At 41.4% G+C, this 19,124-nt stretch overlaps 1 protein-coding gene across 1 annotated transcript in view; it reads left to right on the forward strand.

Moving 5' to 3' along the window:
* Positions 1–19,124, forward strand: part of MYRFL (myelin regulatory factor like) — a 125,975-nt gene that overhangs the window by 77,862 nt on the left and 28,989 nt on the right. Inside the window, exons 11-12 of the mRNA XM_045062672.1 lie at positions 5,505–5,613; positions 6,351–6,460. Coding sequence (XP_044918607.1) covers positions 5,505–5,613; positions 6,351–6,460 — 219 coding nt within the window. The remainder of the gene's footprint in view (positions 1–5,504; positions 5,614–6,350; positions 6,461–19,124) is intronic.

Consider the following 19,124-nt stretch of genomic DNA (forward strand, 5'->3'; position numbering starts at 1 on the left):
AGGCAAGAATGCCATGGACTCCTACTGTTCTTACCCAAAGTCCAGCAGTTTTTCAACTTCTCAGATTGAAGAAAGAAAGAAAGAAAGAAAGAAAGAAAGAAAGAAAGAAAGAAAGAAAGAAAGAAAGAAAGAAAGATGATAGAGAAGCCTTGGGCTTGAGGCAGCATGACCACGATGGCCATGTACATTCAGGGTCAAAACTTTCCGAAACTGCGGTGGGCAAGGTCACCTCAGACACCTGAATTCAGCTTCTAGCTTCTTACTCAACCCACGTGGATGAGTAAGGTGTGGTGTTAAGTGTTGGCCAGTGTTTGACTCCTGGAGGAGGATTCTGAGAAGGCACAGCCCTTGCCTCGAGGGCTTTCCCTAGGTCAAGTGTACACAGAGGGAGTGTGCAGCATGGGCAGTTTATATTTAACTTTGGAAAGTACAGCCCCACATTAGAAACCAGAAGAGCATTGTCTTACAGAAACGTTGTTGCAGAAGGGGTTTAGATCCCCAAACCAACCCTGAAAATTTTCTTCAGCCAAAAATCTCTCTGAAGCACAATGGTAATAATACCATCAAACCCACAATATGCTTCGTCCAGCAATATGCCTTCGGGGGAAAATGCATTAAAGGATCCAGCTTAGTCACCAGGGGTCATGTTCCCTCTGGGTAGCCCGGACAGCCTCAGTGAGGACACAGCCTCCTCTGCTTCCTGTTGGCAGCAAAGGTCACCCATGAGGGCTCGTGCAGGAACCACGGGGATAATGAAAAGTAGGCAAAGCAGCCACAGGATTCCCAAGGGTGCAGGGAATGGGGAACTGGGTGGGGCCTGGCTAGTGCAAGGCCATGCCACGCTGGCTCCTGATTGACAGGGATTGTTCTGCTGTTTCACTACCTTCATTCTTTCATGGCTTTTTCTTTCATTGAAGGTTTGGGGTGTCTATAACATGTGAGCCACTCTGCTGGGCACTCCAGAGGTCCTGAGATCAACTAGATGTGAGCCTTGCCCTCAAAAATAGAACTTTAAAAAAAAAAAATCTAAACTCTGAGTAAGAAATATTCATTGCATCTCCAATGCCTAGGATAGCACCTGGCACACAGTAGCTGTTCATTAAATATTTGCTGAATATAGGAGCTCACAGTGATAGCTGTGTGCACAGGGCAATGTGAGATTGTGACTGCCCCTCCCTAGCATGGCCTGCAAGGCCCTCCCTGCTCTGGCCTTAATCTTTACAGTCTAGTAATGCCAAACTCCACCCTGGTTGGGCAGACATCATTCAGGGAACTTACTCCCTTGGCACTTTACTCATGGTGTTCTTTCAGTCTAGCATCGGGTCTTGGCCTCACCCTTTCTGTCCCTTCTTTCTACCCTGCATCTTTCCCTGACTAACTCCTTTCTTAAATTTATTCGTATGAGGTTTATTTATTAAGTTATTAATTTATTTAAGAAATGTTAGTTGAGTGTCAACTACATGCAAGGAATTGTACTAGAAACTGGTGATTTGGTGGTGAGAAGGAAACCATGGCCGTAGATTTGTCCTCATCCTCAGGGGGTATATATCCTATAGGGAAGACAGATAATGAAGGTGACACAACTTTGTCTGGTGATAACCGTGATAAGCACTATGAAGAAAAACAACAGCTCCCATTGGCACACAAGGCAAAGGGACCCTTCCTGGTGTTGGAAATCAAGAAATGCTTCCCTGGTGAAGGGATGTTTAAGTTGGGGGAGAAGGTAGGAGTGGGAAGGAAGAGCTTTCGAGGCTGGGAAATGCCCTGAGCCAAAGACCTGAGCAGAAGGAACAGAACTTATTTGAAGATCAAAATAAGCCAAGATCTCAGTGGGGTTTTGCCATCTCTAGGAAGTCTTTCTTTATGCTCCCCTAGGAATATTTTGGGGTCCTCCTTGGAGCTGCCAAATTCTCGATCCATAGTTCCATTTTCATCCTGCATTTCTCACATTTTCATTTATGATGGGTCTGCCTGTCTAGTCCACAGACATTTAGAAAAAAAATTTTTAATGTTTATTTTCGAGAGAGAGAGAGGCAGAGTGGTGTGAGGTGGGGGGTGGGGGGGATGGTGCAGAGAGAGGAGGAGACACAGAATCCAAAGCAGGCTCCAGGCTCTGAGCTGTCAGCACAGAGCCTGATACGAGGCTCAAACCTACAAACCGTGAGATCATGACCTGAGCTGAACTCAGTGGCTTAACCGACTGAGCCACCCAGGTGCCCCACAAACATTTTTTAAAAATTTCATTTAATAGGTCTAAATTTTAGGAAACTTGGAATGTGTAATCCCAGAGAAACAGTATGCTACAAAGTCAAGACAATTAGAAAACTTATTTACTCATTTTCATTTTGTTTTAAAGTTTTTCTTAATTTTTATTTTGCTTATTTATATTTTATTTGAATATAATTAACATACAACGTTACATTAGTTTCAGGGGTACAGCACAGTGATTCAACAATTCTGTGTGTTATGCTATTATCATCACAAGTATAGTTGCCATAAATGGCTATTACAACCCCAGTGACTATATTCCCTGTCCTGTACCTTTTATTCCCATGACTTTTTCATTCCATAACTAGAAGCCTGTATCTTTTTTTAAAAATTTTCTTTCAGCATTTATTCATTTTTGAGAGATAGAGTTTGAGTGGGGGGAGGTGGTCAGAGAGACAGAATGAGCCACAGAATCCAAAGCAGGCTCCAGGCTCTGAGCTGTCAGCACAGAGCCTGACCCGGGGCTCAAACTCACAGACCGTGAGATCATGACCTGAGCCAAAGTCGGATGTTTAACCCACTGAGCCACCCAAGCGCCCCTGGAAGCCTGTATCTTCCACTTTCCTTCACCCATTTTGCCTATCCCCACCGTCCCTCTGGCAACCATCAGTTTGTTCTCTATACCTGCTTTTTGCTTGTTTATTCATTTGTTTTGTTTTTAATTGTGTTTGTGTTTAATTCCACAAGTAAGTAAAACCATATGGTATTTGTCTTTGTCTGACTTATTTCACTTAGTATAATACCCTTGAAGTCCATCCATGTTGTCTCAAATAGCAAGACCTCACAATGTTTTAATGGCTGAGTAATAGTCCATTGTATGAATATACTACATTTTCTTTACCCATTCATCTAAGATTGGACAGTTGGGTTGCTTCCATATCTTGGCTATTGTGAATAATGCTACAGCAAACACAGGGTGCATATATCTTTTTGAATGAATGTTTTCACTTTCTTTGGGTACTCCTCAGTGGAATTACTGGATCATATGGTATTTCTACTGTTAACTTTTTGAGGAACTTCCATACTGTTTTCCACAATGGCTGTACCGTTTTAATTCCCACCAACAGTGCACAATGACTGTACCAATTCACATTCCCAACAACACTGTACCAATTTACATTCCCACCAATAATACATTTTTCTCCACATTTTGGCCAACACTTGCTATTTCTTGTCTTTTTGATTCTAGCCATTCTGGCAGGTATAAGGTGATATCTTACTGTGGTTTTGATTTGCATTTCCGTGATGATTAGTGACACTGAGCATCTTTTCCTGTGTCTGTTGCCTCTCTGGATGTCTTCTTTGGAAAAATGTGTATTCAGGTTGACTGCCCATTTTTAATCAGATTATTTGTTTTTTTGTATAACTTCTTTATATATTTTGGATATTAATCCCTTATCAAATATATCATTTGCAAATATCTTCTCCCATTTAGTAGGTTGCCTTTTTGTTTTGTTGATGGTTTCCTTCACTGTGCAAACGCTTTTTATTTTGATGTGATCCCAATAGTTTATTTTTGCTTTTGTTTCCCTTGCCTTAGGAGACATAAAATGTTGCTGTGGCTGATGTCAGGGAAATTACCTGTGTTCTCTTCTACGAGTTTTATGGTTTCAGGTTGCACAATTAGTTGACCACAAACTTTTAAAAAGCAATCACTTTTTAAAGTCCCAGCACTTAGTGTAGTGCATGGTATGTTGAAGGTGACTGTTAAATGTTAGTTGAATAATACAGTGAATAAATGAATTGAACCAGGCTTTTGATGACAGCAAGTATCAAAATAACAGTGAGCTCAAAATTATACTTCCCAAGAAGTACCTGAAATAGAGTTTGCACAGTTAGCCAGGTAAATGTCAAGCCACAATTTTTCACAATCAGCCAAACTAGTGAAGGACAGGGAACTTTTAATGATATCGGAGGAGCTTTCCAACTCACCCAACAGAGTGGGTCAAGGGAGGAGCTGAAGGCCATTTCAGGGTGTTCATAAAACAAGAACAACAAAGCAATTTTGGTTACTCTAATACATGGATGAATGTCAAGGCAGTATAATTTTAATTGCCAAGAGACCACTGGTTTTGTAATCATTATATCCTAAAAGAAAATTATAGCCTAAGAGAAAATCCTAAAAGAAAAAGGGTGGGGTGCCTGGGTGCCTCAGTCGGTTAAGCCTCTGACTTCGGCTCATGTCATGATCTCGCTGTTTGTGAGTTTGAGCCCTGGGTCAGGCTCGGTGCTGATAGCTTGGAGACTGGAGCCTGCTTCAGATTCTGTGTCTCCCTCTCTCTGTTCCTCCCCCACTCGCACTCTGTCTCTCTCTCAAAAATAAATGAAGATTTAAAAAAATTTAAAGAAAAGAAAAGAAAAAGAGCTACCAGCATTTTACTTATAGAATAAGGTCATTATAAAAATTGATTCTACTATTACCATGAATACATTAAAAAAAACTCAAAAGGAAATCCTTTGAATGAAACATATTTAGCTTTAGGAAAAATTCACTCTATTGTGTATTACTATCATTTTGCTGGGACCCAGTGACATTATTTTGAGGAACTGGCAGTGGCAGTTGGGAATACCTTCAATAACCTGTAAAAGAAGTGAGCTCAGAGAAGCACACCATCACTGACCAGAGTGGTTTGGGAGAGAAGCCGTCTGTAGGAGAGGAAAGTCTGGATCTTGGAAGGTCCAGCAGGTGAACAATACAGCCTTGCAACCTGCCACTTGAGGAAATTTTCTCCAGTGAAATGTCCAAAAGCAAATCAATGGTATAGTAGTTATATCCATTCCTCAAAGGTTGTTACTTGAACTAAGCATTTTCAGTTTGTAAATACAAGGTTGGCCTATATTTATTTGGTGTTTATACTGTATGTCCATTTGGAAATGATCCCTTGCAATCCTGAGTGGCGATTTTTTCTCTCTAACGTGATCAGTCTCCATTCTCAGAAGGAGAGTTCACCCCTCAAAGGAGAGAAAAAAGGCAAGAGTAGTGAATGGGGGAGCTTTCACCCTGTAATTTAGACATAAAAACTCTGTCTCAGTTTGTCAGTGGATGGAAGTCATTGATATGGACCTCGAAGCTTTGGTTTCTCTGAGGAGAAAAACATAAACTTTCCTTAAAATAGTTCGGACAAGAGGAAAGAACCCTGCTGTCAACATTCCTAATTTCTCTGGGTCTCTTTGGGCATTGATTTGAATGGGAAATATCTAAATGGGTGAAATCCGCTCTTCTTTAATTAAATTAGGTTGACACAAATGAGCAGCTGAGACGAATAGCCCAAATGAGGATTGTTGAATACGACTACAAACCAGAGTTTGCATCTTCAATGGGAATAAACACTGCCCATCAAACAGGTATGCACACAAATTCCCTTTTTAATTTTGTGTTGTCAACTCTTACAAGTTCAATTCCCTCTTTATGTGGAGATTGTGTGCTATGGCATTGATTTCCTCTGTGAAATCCGTAATCACTAGAACAGGAAAGGTGAGAGAAATTTCTGTGTCATCTTGACTCAACACCCCCATCCTTACTCCTACACTCCAAGGTACTGGCAGAATATTTTGAATACATTGTTTCTTTTCACTGGAATCATCTTTCTCAGAGCTGGGGGGCAGATCACAGCTCCAGCTGTAAAAGGCAGACCCGGGAGAGGGAGAGGTGTGGAATAGGTCAGTCTAGGTCAGAGTGGTGTTTGTACTCTGATCCCGGAATCCTAGAGAAAGAGGGACCATTTAGGTGGCAAATCCTCCTGCAAGAAAAGAAAGGAAATCAAGCTAACGCCCCACCCTTACTTCTATATACAGGGATGTGAAGGTATTTACTCCTTCCTTCCAAAATCCGGCCCAGAGTCTCAAGGAAAAGTCAAGAAAATGACACCCCTGCTTTTAATCCTATGGTGGTTATGGGCTCAAAATTCCTTCTTTGCTTCAAATGTATCCTAGATCAAAGCGAAAGCTGTGAGGGGATAAGCATGTATTTGCAAAGATGTCCTGGAGGGGGCTGTCAGCCTTCCATTTTGATGTAGGCTAGGGAGGATGTTCTCCAGAAAGGTCTTTTCCTCACTAAACCTGTTGGGAGTGTTTGTGTCTAGGAATGATCGCCCAGGAGGTACGAGAGATCCTGCCCAGAGCTGTAAAAGAGGTCGGTAATGTCACCTGTGAAAATGGGGAGACGCTGGAGAACTTCCTCATGGTCGATAAGGTAACCACTGAGTAGATCTGCCATTGGAGCTATGACCCCACGGTGAACCCCTTTCTGTGGTACCACATGCACTGAAACTTCCAACCAGGAAACGAGACAGTAAAAAGAAAGCTTCACTCAGCTATGGAGTAATTGGTATCAGTTATGCTAAGCTGTTCAGAGGTGCCAAAAAGAAGCCCCATAAGGCAAAAAAGAAAAAGGAATATGTAACAGTGACAGTAGAGTGGAGCAGGTCTTAACTGTCGGAGAAAAACTGGCCTGGGGAAAGTCCACTTAACAGGAGCACAACTAAAATGTGACCCAATGTCATGTGAAATAGTGACAGCAAGATTTGATCAGCCTTGTCTTAGAAAATGGAACTCAAACTTGAGGAAGTGTAATTTATCTCATCTAATATACTTTAGGTTGTCATTAGGATCAAATAATTAAATTCTTAGCCTGATTAAAGGCTGAATGGAGTGTTGATTTTTCTTTTCAAGCATAGTTTTCAACAAAGTTGTATGTTCCATTTTCATAACACATAAAGTGGGTCAGTCTTAAAAAGATATTCATGAGCCTCATCGTTTTTTCCCAAGGGCCCATCTGAATTCTTTGATATTCAAATCATTCTCTTTTGAAGGAATGTCCCCATCTTGTAGATGAGCTCCCCTTCTCTTGGTAAGGGGTCTAAGGCTGTCATTCCCTTGCTTGCCATTGCTGTGTGTGTGTGTGTGTGTGTGTGTGTGTGTGTGTGTGTGTGGATTGAGTGGTTCTCCAAGCTCAGGTTTATGAATTCTGTGAAATCCTGCATTTTTTGCAAGGTTGGCAAATTCACCCTGCTGCTGACATGCTGTACATTGCACTGTTATATTTGATGCTGGAGGGAAAACTGATTGACATGGGGATGTTATAGTTGTAGGGAAAGATGTCTGAGTTGAGACTAATTTGTAATCTGTCAGTTCACGGGGGCAGTGCTTCTCGAACTTCAAAAGTGTACGTGAATCAGTGAAGGAACTTACAAAAATACGGACTCTGATTCAGCAATAATGGGGTGAGACCCAAGATCCTACATCTCTAACCAGCCTCTAGGTGATGCCAATTTTTCCACCCTCTCTGGTCAGCAAGCCACACTTGGAGTAGCAAGGTGGATAGATGGTGCCTTTCCATGCTGGGTCCTTCCTCGGTCTTCTCTCTACAAGTGCTTGGACAACAAATACTTAGATAATGGGCCTGGATGGCCTGCTCTGCCCCAAGACTGCAAGGACAGAGGGGCAGAGGTCGAGTCACTTACTCCTGCTTCCCAGACCCATCTCGAATAGAAGCAGCTCTTGGGTCATGCCCTCAGACCTGGGCTACCCTTGAGAGGTTTATCATGAGAAATCTATTTTTAATAATAAAGTACTGAAGTTTCCCAATTATTTACTTAAAATATAAGATAAGGGTGGGGTACCTGGGTGGCTCAGTCGGTTAAGTGTTCAACTTTGGCTCAGGTCATGATCTCATGGTTCATGGCCCTGCGTTGGGCTCTGTGCTGACAGCTTGAAGCCTGGAGCCTGCTTCGCATTCTCTCTCTCTCTCTCTCTCTCTCTCTCTCTCTCTTTGTCCCTCCCCTGCTTGCACTCTGTCTCTTTCTCTCTCAAAAATAAATAGTAATATATATATATATATATATATATATATATATATATATATATGTATATATATACACACACACACATATCATATATCATATATCATACCTATATGATAAGGGATATTCTGAGGTATTCATGTAATAAGGTCATCCTCACTGTCTTGCATTTCTAGAAGCTTCCTGGGTAAGAGAAAAGTATGTAGGCACAGCCATCAAGCTCAGGGTGCAGCCTTGGAAATGTGTCATTAAGCTACCAAGGTAGGGCTCTTGGGGTTACTCATTTGGTAGCAGCCATATCTCTTTTGGCTGTGGTCCTTTGCTGGAACACCCAGGGAAGAGATTTCTGTGTTTTCTGTGTAGGTAACATCCGTCCAGGGCCTTATGATTGTCACTCTTCAGGAAAATCATTAGTTCTCCCCTGGCCCCATGTCTTCCCATTCCCAGTTGAGTTGAATGAGGATAGTCAGGATTATTAGCAACAGCAGTTCCGAGGGCTACCCACTCCCTCAGTCCCCCACAGAGGCTACAACCCAAATTCATTCCTAAGAAGGGAAGCCTAGAGCCCTGGGAAAGTAAGGGTTGGTATTCCTATTGCAGGCAGCCAGGCTCATTTGTCATTTGAGAAGCAATCCATGCCAAGGCAGCATTCAGTTTATAAGTAAATCAAACTGACAGGAGTCCAGAATGAACAGGTTGTGATTCTCAGAGTAATAGGATCTTGTAGTGATTCAATCTATGAGGACATCACCAAGACCGCCCTCGTTTACAGAATCTGTAACACTAAGAGCAGGTGAACACCTCCATGCTCTGAAGCCTGGCCTTCCACCTTGGTTCACTTCTGAGGATAGATTTCAATTGCTGGTTTAATCCTCAACACTGTGAAATATCCCTCCACTACATTATAAATACGTCACAGAATATCTCCTTTATTCTTTCTTATTAAGAACATGGGTAATGTGACTCCTATTGCCCCATGCTGTTTGTTAATTGTACAATGGACAAGATATACAGGGAGCCTCTTGGTTTCCTGGCCTCCTACCCATTTGTGTGGGTGCCATGTTGGCCTTGGTTGCCATATCCAGGACTGCTTGTTTTAAGGAACTTCTCTAGGACTTCCTGGGCTTCGTGTACCATAGTAATAGGTCAGGTTCAGTTACAGTTTCTCCCTCTACACTCTATTTCTCTTCCACTGAATGTCCCATTTTTATTTTTTTATTTTAATTTAGTTATTCTTAAATGTTTATTTTGAGAACAAGCATGAGTGGGGGAAGGCCAGAGGCAGAGGGAGAGAGAAAATCCCAAGCAGGCTCTGGGCTGACAGTGCAGAGCCTGACATGGGTCTCGATCCCACAAACCATGAGATCATGACCTGAGCCAAAATCAAGAGTTGAACGCTTAATCGACTGGTCCACTTAGGCGCCCCTGAATGTCCCTTTTTAATAAAGAAATTTTTGTTGAAGCTGAAGTGCAAACTAGAAATGCACATGAAAATGTTGAAATGTTGCTCTCCGTGACTGTGCTATATTTTCCATATGCACGTTTTGCAACGTTATGCCCAAGTAAGAAACAGAAATGGCTGGATCTTTACAGACTGCCCATGTAACCAACCAGAGCTGGAGATTAGTGCTGTCGGTCAAAGTTGGTATAAGTCACTTTTGTCTCTCAGGACAGATGACTGTGCACGATGAACTTCTCTTACCTGGGATAATTTGCTTCTTCTTAGAAAATCCTCATGGTTCGTGTACCCCAGTGAAAGCTCAGTGATGGGAGGGGGCTGGTCCTGAGAGCCAGGAGCCATGGCAGGTGACCACCGCAGTCTAACCCTGCATTAGACCGTGAGGGCTTCGCTGTTTGGCTTACTCATCTGTCTCTTCGCTTGGCAACTTTATTGATTTCTGTGATTATTTAGGACCAGATGGCTACATTTCTTGAGCAGTATTATTAGGTGTGTTTGGTGTAAGAAAAATGTGCTCAATAAATGTAAGAGTGGCCTGAAGTGAATTTACAACTAAGCTTCTATAAAGATGAGGTTCACTCTGCGAATAACTAGGCCTTGAGTAATGTGTGTGTGTGTGTGTGTGTGTGTGCGTGCGCATGTGTGTGTGTGTGTGTGTGTGTATGTATGTTACAATAGCATGATATAAGCCACCCTACTATGCCTTAATATGTAGTTACTTTTCATTGGTTCTCTTTTCCTTCAACTGTAATGTGGCAGGAACTGTCTGTTTGAGTCATGCAAAGCTCAATAAGACAGGGTTCCTATCTTCAAGCAGCTAAGCGGGGTGTCTAAGCGGGGTGATGAGATAGGACGTAAGAATAGAACTCTGAATGACAGTGTGACAAGTACTGTGGGATGTGCAGTGCTCCTGTCTGTGGACACTAGGCAGGGGTTCACAGATGAGAAGGAAGCGGGGGACCGAGAGACAAGTGACAGAAGACAGTGGTGGACCTTGGGGTCCAAAGGTGTGACTGAGGGTGGAGCATCACAGATGGCCTTTCAAAGTTTCCTTTTTCTCATGCACAGTATTTGATTAGACACCAAGTGCTGCTGTTCTAACTTTGGTGACATCTCTTGTCTATTATCATCCCTCTTTATTCTCTTTATGTTTCTCACTTTTCTCCCTAAAACAAAAACAAAACTAAGCACCTCTAATCATACGATCTCCCTTTCCCACTTTGGCTCTTCACTGGTTTATTGCTAACCCTCCACAATCTGGATGGAATCTTCTGTTTCTAACTCATTTCCTAACACTCACACCCACTCCCTCCAACCCCAAAACACCTTCATAATACCATGTCTCTGCACACATGGGCACATCTGGTTTGCCTATCCCCTCCCCTACAACCTTTATTTTCTGTTCTCATGCTCACCAAAGTTTGTTGCTGCCTCAGAGCTGTTCTGTTGAGTGTTCTCTGCCCTTAAGACTCTTTCTTTAGATGATCTCATCATTTACATCTCACTGCCAAGACCTTCCCTGACCACCTCATCTAAAATAGTCTCCACATCACTTGGTTTCACTGTTTTGTAAGATTCAGGACCACTGAGAGGATACGTAGTGCCTTTGCTGTAATTAGAAAAAGGTGCCTCCTCTGGGCCAGTGCAGACCCCATCCAGCCCCTCAGCTGGGCTTCTGTGAAGGAGGCACATTGCAAACTTCTTCACGACAGCCTGGAGACTTCTGTCCCTAGCTGGAATTATCTTATTTGCCTATTTATTCTTTGCCAGTCTCCCTGGTTAATTGTGTGACTCCAAAAATCTTCTATATTTTTCAAAGCTATATCTCCTATACTTTATTTGTGGATTCAAGCCCAGGGCTTAGAGTACTGTAGGAATTCAACAAATACTGGTTGAATGACCTAATGAATTCTGTGATGCCTTGATTGATCCTGTCTCTACATTGGCTTAGGCTTCTGAATATAACATCTTCTAGATTATTTATCATATTGTGTTGTCATTCTGTTTCTATTCCATATCTCTTCCACTAGACTGTGAGCTTCTCGGGGTCAGAGAATGTGCCTTGTCAATCTTGTGCTGTTTAGTACGTATTTGGTATATTGTGGGTTCTCGTAAGAATTTGTTTATGTTAATGGCTGAGTTTCTGAATCTCAAATAAAGAAGAGAAGTAGTTCTATTAATATAAGGAAATCTGATGGGAGAAGTGGTTTTCTAGTGGAAAAAATGAGTTCAGTTTTGAGTTTGAGATGTCATCCGAACATTTGGATGAAAATGCCCAGTGGCGAGTAGGAGTGTGGAGACTGAGAGCACAGTAGGGCTTGAGGAGAAGCTGCAGACATGGGTGAAGATGTTAATAAGGGAAAGGTTATGGATGCTGGTCACAGATCAGAAGCCTGTGGCCAAGTCTGGCTTACACTCTTCTTTTCCTCATGGTGTGTTAAAATTTTTCAAATTTATTGCATATCTGTAAAAATTAGGAGATCTTAGGGGCACCTGACTGGCTCAGGCAGTTAAGCGCCTGACTCTTGACTTTGGCTCAGGTCGTGATCTCACAGTTTGTGAGTCCCGTGTCCTGCTTAGGATCCTCTCTCCCTCCTTCTGCCCCTTCCCTGCTCGCTCTCTAAATAAATAAATAAATAAATAAATAAATAAATAAATACCTTTTAAAAATTAGGAGATCTTCACACAAATTTTGGATTTCTGGCTCCCTTGAAATACCAGATCTGGTGACAAGATGCTTAGGAGAAGCTTCCCTACAAGGGCTTCCTGGGCCATCCCACCCCTACTTCCTGCTACTTGCCTGGTCTATAGGCTTTCAGTTCTTACGGAATAAGAAGCAAGTAGACTAAAAACAGCAGATTTCTTCTAGCTGAGGCCCAGAGAGGAAGGAAGAGACCTGGGAAGGCTGAGAGGGTTGGGCTACTGCAGGAGACTAAGGGGCAAGCACAGTGTCAGAAAGCCAAGTGAGCAGAGAGGATGGATAAAGACATGGGGGGGAAAGAGACGGGATGGGAAGAAAATGAACGTTAACAAAATCTTGTTGATTTTGATGACTGAAAAATCACCAATCGTATACGGCAAGGTGGTTAAGAACATGGATTTCAGCATCAGGTAAGACTTTGTCCAAAACCTGGCTCAGCAAGTTTGGGGGATTATAAAGTCACTTTCATTACTATACAGACCAAATTACTTTATTCTTTATAGTTCTCAGTAAATACAACTTTAGTATGGCAACTTAAAATTCTACCTTAATCACTTTTTCCCCCATGGAAGCAATTGCTTTTTTTTTTTAAACGATTTTTTTAAATATAAGTTTTCTTAAGACCACAACTTTTGGGGTGCCTGTGCGGGCTCAGTCTGTCAAGCAGCCAACTCTTGATTTTGGCTCAGATCATGATTTCACAGTTTGGGAGTTCAAACCCCGCATCAGGCTCTGCTCTAACAAGGGGGAGCTTGCTTGGGACTTTTTCTCTCTCTCCTTCTCTCTCTACCCCTCCCTAGCTCAAGCTCGCACTGTCTCTCAAAATAAAGAAAGAAACTTTAAAAAAAAAAAAAAGACCACAACTTTTAGGTCTGTAACGTAGGATTAACCTAATAAATGGTTAATTGTTGATAATTTTTTTCCAGATGCCACTCAGAGATGGCTACCACCTCAGCTGTCTTTGAAATGATTGATGTTTTTTCGACAGAATGACACATGCTATGTTTTTATTCAGAATAACTGAGTTGTAAAAAAATTCATATTAGTTTGAGTTCATATAGCTGGCTCAGAATCCAAACGTAGGCATTTATTTATTTATTTATTTTAAAATCATTAACGTTTGAGGAGAGTTGACGCGCAACGTCACATTAGTTTTAGGTGTGCAACACAGGGATTCAACAAGTTTATGTACATCATGCTACGCTCACCACAAGTGCAGCTGCCGTCTGTCATCACACAACACTATTACCCTACTGCTGTATACTGACTGTATTCCCTGTTCTGTGCCTTCTATTCCCCTGACTTCTTCATTCCGTAACTGGAAGCCTGTATCTCCTGCTCCCCTTCCCCCAAAATGGGGGCTTTTAAATGTCCTAGTCAGCAGCTGATTTAAAAATCTAATCTTTTCTCATCAAGGTAGGTAGCAGAACTCATTTACTGGCAGTGGCGATAAGTTTCCTGTCGGAGGTAAACATTCTCTGTTGCACTCACATGATTGATTTGACTCCAAGCCTGATGATTGCCTTACAGCTAGTATGTTATTAAAAGCAACCCTGGATATTTTAACAACTGATCATCTGTTTGTAGGCCATCTTCTTTCCTAAGAGCTCCTCACACTGGAAGCAGGGAGAAAAATCCTCTTGTTTCTGGTAGTAAACATTCAAAAAAAAATTTTTTTTTTTAATTTTTTTTTTCAACGTTTATTTATTTTTGGGACAGAGAGAGACAGAGCATGAACGGGGGAGGGGCAGAGAGAGAGGGAGACACAGAATCGGAAACAGGCTCCAGCCTCCGAGCCATCAGCCCAGAGCCTGACGCGGGGCTCGAACTCACGGACCGCGAGATCGTGACCTGGCTGAAGTCGGACGCTTAACCGACTGCGCCACCCAGCCGCCCCTCAAAAAAAATTTTTTTTAAATGTTGACTCATATTTGAGAGACAGAAAGAAACAGAGCGCAAGCGGGGATAGAGCAGAGAGAGAGGGAGGCACAGAATCTTGAAGCAGGCTCCAGGCTCCGAGCTGTCAGCACAGAGCCCCATGCGGGGCTCGAACTCATGAACAGGGAAATCATGACCTGGGCCAAAGTTTGACGCTTAACTGACTGAGCCACCCAGGCTCCCCTCTGGTAGTAACAGTTTAAAGAGAAACATGACATTTATTGTTTTCTTGGGAAATTTGGTTCTGTAGGAAAATTTCTTTTTGTAGTTATGTCTTCTTTTAAAAAGTTACTGCTCATTTTTTTCATGTGTCAAAAGTTCAGAAGTAACAGAAGTAAAACCAATGGATCACCAAAATAGAGATTAGTAAAAGTTTATTGTGCACACAAAAAAAGATGGTGTGCAAATTGGGAGCGCTGAAGCCAAAACATGGAATAAGGATCCAGGGTGTATTATTATGAAACAGCTTATATAGAGAGAAGGCAGTGACTGTTTATTTTTCACTCTGATTGGTTATAATATTAGAATTTTCTTAAATCATAGGGAATAGGTCAACCTTGGGAAACAGTTCATGTTTTGCTGCTGATTTCCAGAGGCACAAACAAGAGATGACCTATGTCAAGTTGGTTGTGCAAAATAAGTTAAATTAAGCTTTGTTAAATGACTAAACTAATTTTGTCTGCTCAGGGAGTTTTCAAGTCTAGTCTCCATTTGCTTTTTATCTTATTTTATTTTATTATTATTTTTTTAATTTTCTAATAATTATCTTTTTTTTTAATATGAAATTTATTGTCAAATTGGTTTCCATACAACACCCAGTGCTCATCCCAACAGGTGCCCTCCTCAATACCCATCACCCAAATCAGGTGACTATAGATGCTGGAGAGGGTGTGGAGAAACGGGAACCCTCTTGCACTGTTGGTGGGAATGCAAACTGGTGCAGCCGCTCTGGAAAACAGTGTGGAGGTTCCTCAAAAATTTAAAAATAGATCTCCTCTATGACCCAGCAATAACACTGCTAAGAATTTACCCGAGGGATACAGGAGTGTTTTTTATTTTAAAACATGTATTTAAACAAGATGGTTGGATGGATGGAGATATGTGAGAAAGTATGCTAATTGTGGAATTTAAGTGGTAGGATATATGGGCATTTACCAAACACTTTTGAAAACTTTTCTGTGCGCTCGAAAATTTTTGTAATGAAATGTTAGGAAAAGAAGATGTTATTCCAGACACCTAAGACTGCAATTTAAATATTGTGGCAGCAGGTGGTGGCAATACTTTGAAAATCAGATAGGCCTGTTTAGTCAAGCCACTGATTTAATACCTGGAATTTTATGCTTTACTAAAGTATAACTCAGCAGCCTGCTTTTCTGGTTTAGGGATTCTTTTTTTTTTTTTTTTTTTTTTTAGTGTTTATTTTTGGAGAAAGAGAGAGATGGAGCGAGAGCCGGGGAAAGGGCAGAGTGAGAGAGGGAGATACAGATTCCGAAGCAAGCTCCAGGCTCTGAGCTGTCAGCACAGAGCCTGATGCGGGGCTCGAACCCATGAACCGTGAGATCATGACCTGAGCCAAAGTCGCACACTTAACTGACTGAGGCACCCAGGTGCCCCGGGATTCTATTTTTTAAATCCGTATCAAGGCCTGGTGAGCTATCTACAAAATAAACTCTTGGACAGAGATGTAAAGCTGAATTTATTCAAAGGCCAAATAATTGCCTGGCACATCCATTGGCTAAAGGTTTTTCTCCCATTGGTAGTCATTTTCACGATGCTCAATTACAGGCTATTTTATTCCCATCATTTTATTATAAAACATCGGTTCATGCAACATCAGATGCCACCAGGAGAAATTTTCAAGTCTGTGACTGTCTCTGGGAAAGAAATAAGAAGAGCCTGTTTCAACTTCTCAAAGCTTGCTTTGTGATCAGACTTCATTCCCCTTATTTAGTGTTCAATAGAGGACAAGTTGCAGCACCCCAGAGAGAAAAGGAATGAGCTCTGCTGCCTGGCTGCTCCTGTTGTAGGCTCCTTTGTCATCAGAGATGTCAGGGACCCGGGAGCCTGCAAACTGTGTTCTGCAAGGGTTACCTGGGGAGTGAGGAGGCACTGAAGGACTTTTATCCATTTCCTGAGCCAAACCCTCCCAAAGAGGAAAGGACCTAACCCGAGTGGAAACCAGTTTGCTGGGTACTGTCCAACCAGTCGCCCATTGAGCTGAGGGCGTTACACACCAGTATTTCTTTGTTTAATTCACCCACATTTCCATGGACATTTCCTAACATGGAAATGGAATTTGGACCTCAATCTTTTTCCTTTTCTGAGAGCAACCTCAGACAAAAGAATAAACTTGAAGTTTGGCCACTCTTTATTTCACTAGAGAATGGTGCTATGACCTCTCAATGCCACATGACACGAACAGTCCTGGTAAGAATATTCGTTCATTTAATCATCAAATCCATACTGAGTTTCTGCCTGTATTGGAACATCGACTATGGACAAGATGTGGTCCTATCTCTAGGTGTTTACAATATAGGTAAATATGACAGTAAGTGGAAGGAGAGTGGGAGGTGGGGGAGGACAGGTGGTTCAGGTAGAGGGAGCAGCCTGTGCTGTGCTAGCCCCAGACACTAGAGAAAGCTTGATATGTTCAGCAAAGGGCAAATGGTTCAATGTGATTAGAGCACAGAGAGTGAAGGGGGCTATAGGAAAGGATAGGGCTTAAGTAAGTGACCTCCTCTAAGCTCAGCATTGCTCTGATTTCATATTGCTCCTTGTTGTTTTCATGTGCACATATACTTGCCAAACTGCCCCACGTGTCTTTTCAGAAAATATGTCATGCTGTCCATTTGTACCTTCACCCCAAAGCGAGCCTTACATGGGCACAAGATTCTTGTGTGATTTAAAGCAGTTTCTGTTTTCCCCCAGTCTCCCCAGCAATTATTGGTGGCAGGCTGGCTTCATGACTTTTGCATCACAGTTGTAAAGCTACATTTCAGCTGAGATAGTGGGTCCCATTAATATGGTTAATAATAACTGGACAGAGTTGAATAATTAAATTAGGTTCAATGATAAAATAGTTATGAACCAACACTGGGTATTAGATGGGGAAGCTTTTCAAAATGCCCCAGACTTATGCCCATCTGAGTCCTGATGAATATAAACCTTTACATAGGACCTGGATGTGTGTATTTAGATAAAGTTCCTCAGGGATCTAGGTGCATGTTCATGGTTAAAGTGAACTCACAGAGACCTTATCACTTGCATAGAAAAGAATATTTTCAGAAAATTCTGGATTATGTTTTTGAACATATTTATACTGGCTTCAGTATGATGATAGAGGATAGAAGTCAGAAGTATTTTAGTCAGAGTCAGTCCCTAGAACATGTCCTAGAAATTTATTTTTTGGTAATTTTCTATTGGATCCATAAAGTCAGGGCCATAATTACAACCAGGAAGGTAGTAGTAAATTCCCTCTCCATCTTTATTTCCTCTTAAGTAGGAAAACACATGAATTATCTTCTTGCCTATTGGATCTACTTAGAAGATGTATGGTGCTAGTAAACTTGAGTTGGGGAGATCAAAGCTGGCTTTTTATCATTATTTACAAGTAACTGGACAATTGCAGCCAATCGTTCATATCTCGTGAGGCAGCATGAAAAGTCCCATTGGGTAGATATTGCAGAATGAAATTACTGTGTTTAGAGGGGACTTTAGTATCATTCTCCATGGCCTGCTCTCAGTTGGAATCAAATTCATGGATCAAGCAAGCATTAAAAAAGAAGAGGAAGCTGGTTGCCGAGAAAAATAGAAAAGAATATTAGGTAGAGTAGTGCCATTGAAGATGGATAAAAGTGGGTGGATTCAGGAGATTTGGGACATTGAACTGATAGCGCTGCATGGTGGGATCACCTGTGGGTAAGCGGATGGAGGAGGAGTCAGAGATGATGGCTGGGAATCTGTCTGGATTCCCAGTGGTCTGGGACCACTGCTTGGACATAGTGACCAGTTATAATTATAGTATAAATCTTTCTACAATGTAAACATAGTGAATGGTCATAGGACATTTACTGTGATTTAGAACCATAGAACAATATTCTTGTCTTCGTGATTGCTGCCTTATTTTTATTAAAATAAATTTAGAAGTAAGCAAAAATTTGTAACAGAATTAGAAAATTTTAAAGAGCTTTTGTCGGGAGATTTTTTGTTTTTGTTTTTGCTTTCCGATTTATTTGTTAACATTTTTAATGAAAAACTTCAAACATACACAAACTGAGATTAATAGTGAAACCCACGTATATACTTAGCAAATTCGACAGTTTTCAATTTGTGTCCGATCTCATTTTATTTAAACCCCCCACCAACTATCCTCCCTTACCAACTGAATTTTTTTTGGCTTTGTTGAGGTATAATACAAGTTTAAGGCATACAACATGATGATTTGATACACATACTTATTGAAGAGTGGTTCTACAATAAGGTTAGTTAACACATTCATCACCCACACAATCATCTTTTGTGTGCATGTGGTGAGAACATTTAAGATCTACTCTCTTAGCAGCTTTCAAGTATATAATACAAGATTGTTAACTATAGTCATCATGATGTACATTAGATCCCCAGAACTTATTCATTTTAAACTGAGTTTGTACCTTTTGACAAACATCTCCTCATTTCCCCCATCTCTCAGCCTCTGGCAATTACCATTTCTACTCTCTGTTTCTCTGAGTTTGGCTTTTTTTAGCTTCCACACATAAGTGATATCATACAGTATTTGTCTTTCTATGTCTCACTTATTTCACTTAGTATAATGCCCTCAAGGTCCATCCGTGTTGTCACAATGGCAGGATTTCCTTCTTTGTTATAGCTAAATAATATTCCATTTGTGTGTGTGTGTGTGTGTGTGTGTGTGTGTGTGTGTGTGTGTGTGTGTATCACATTTTCTTTATTCATTTAT

This window comes from Felis catus, chromosome B4 (genome assembly GCF_018350175.1).
Source record: "Felis catus isolate Fca126 chromosome B4, F.catus_Fca126_mat1.0, whole genome shotgun sequence".
NCBI lineage: Eukaryota > Metazoa > Chordata > Mammalia > Carnivora > Felidae > Felis > Felis catus.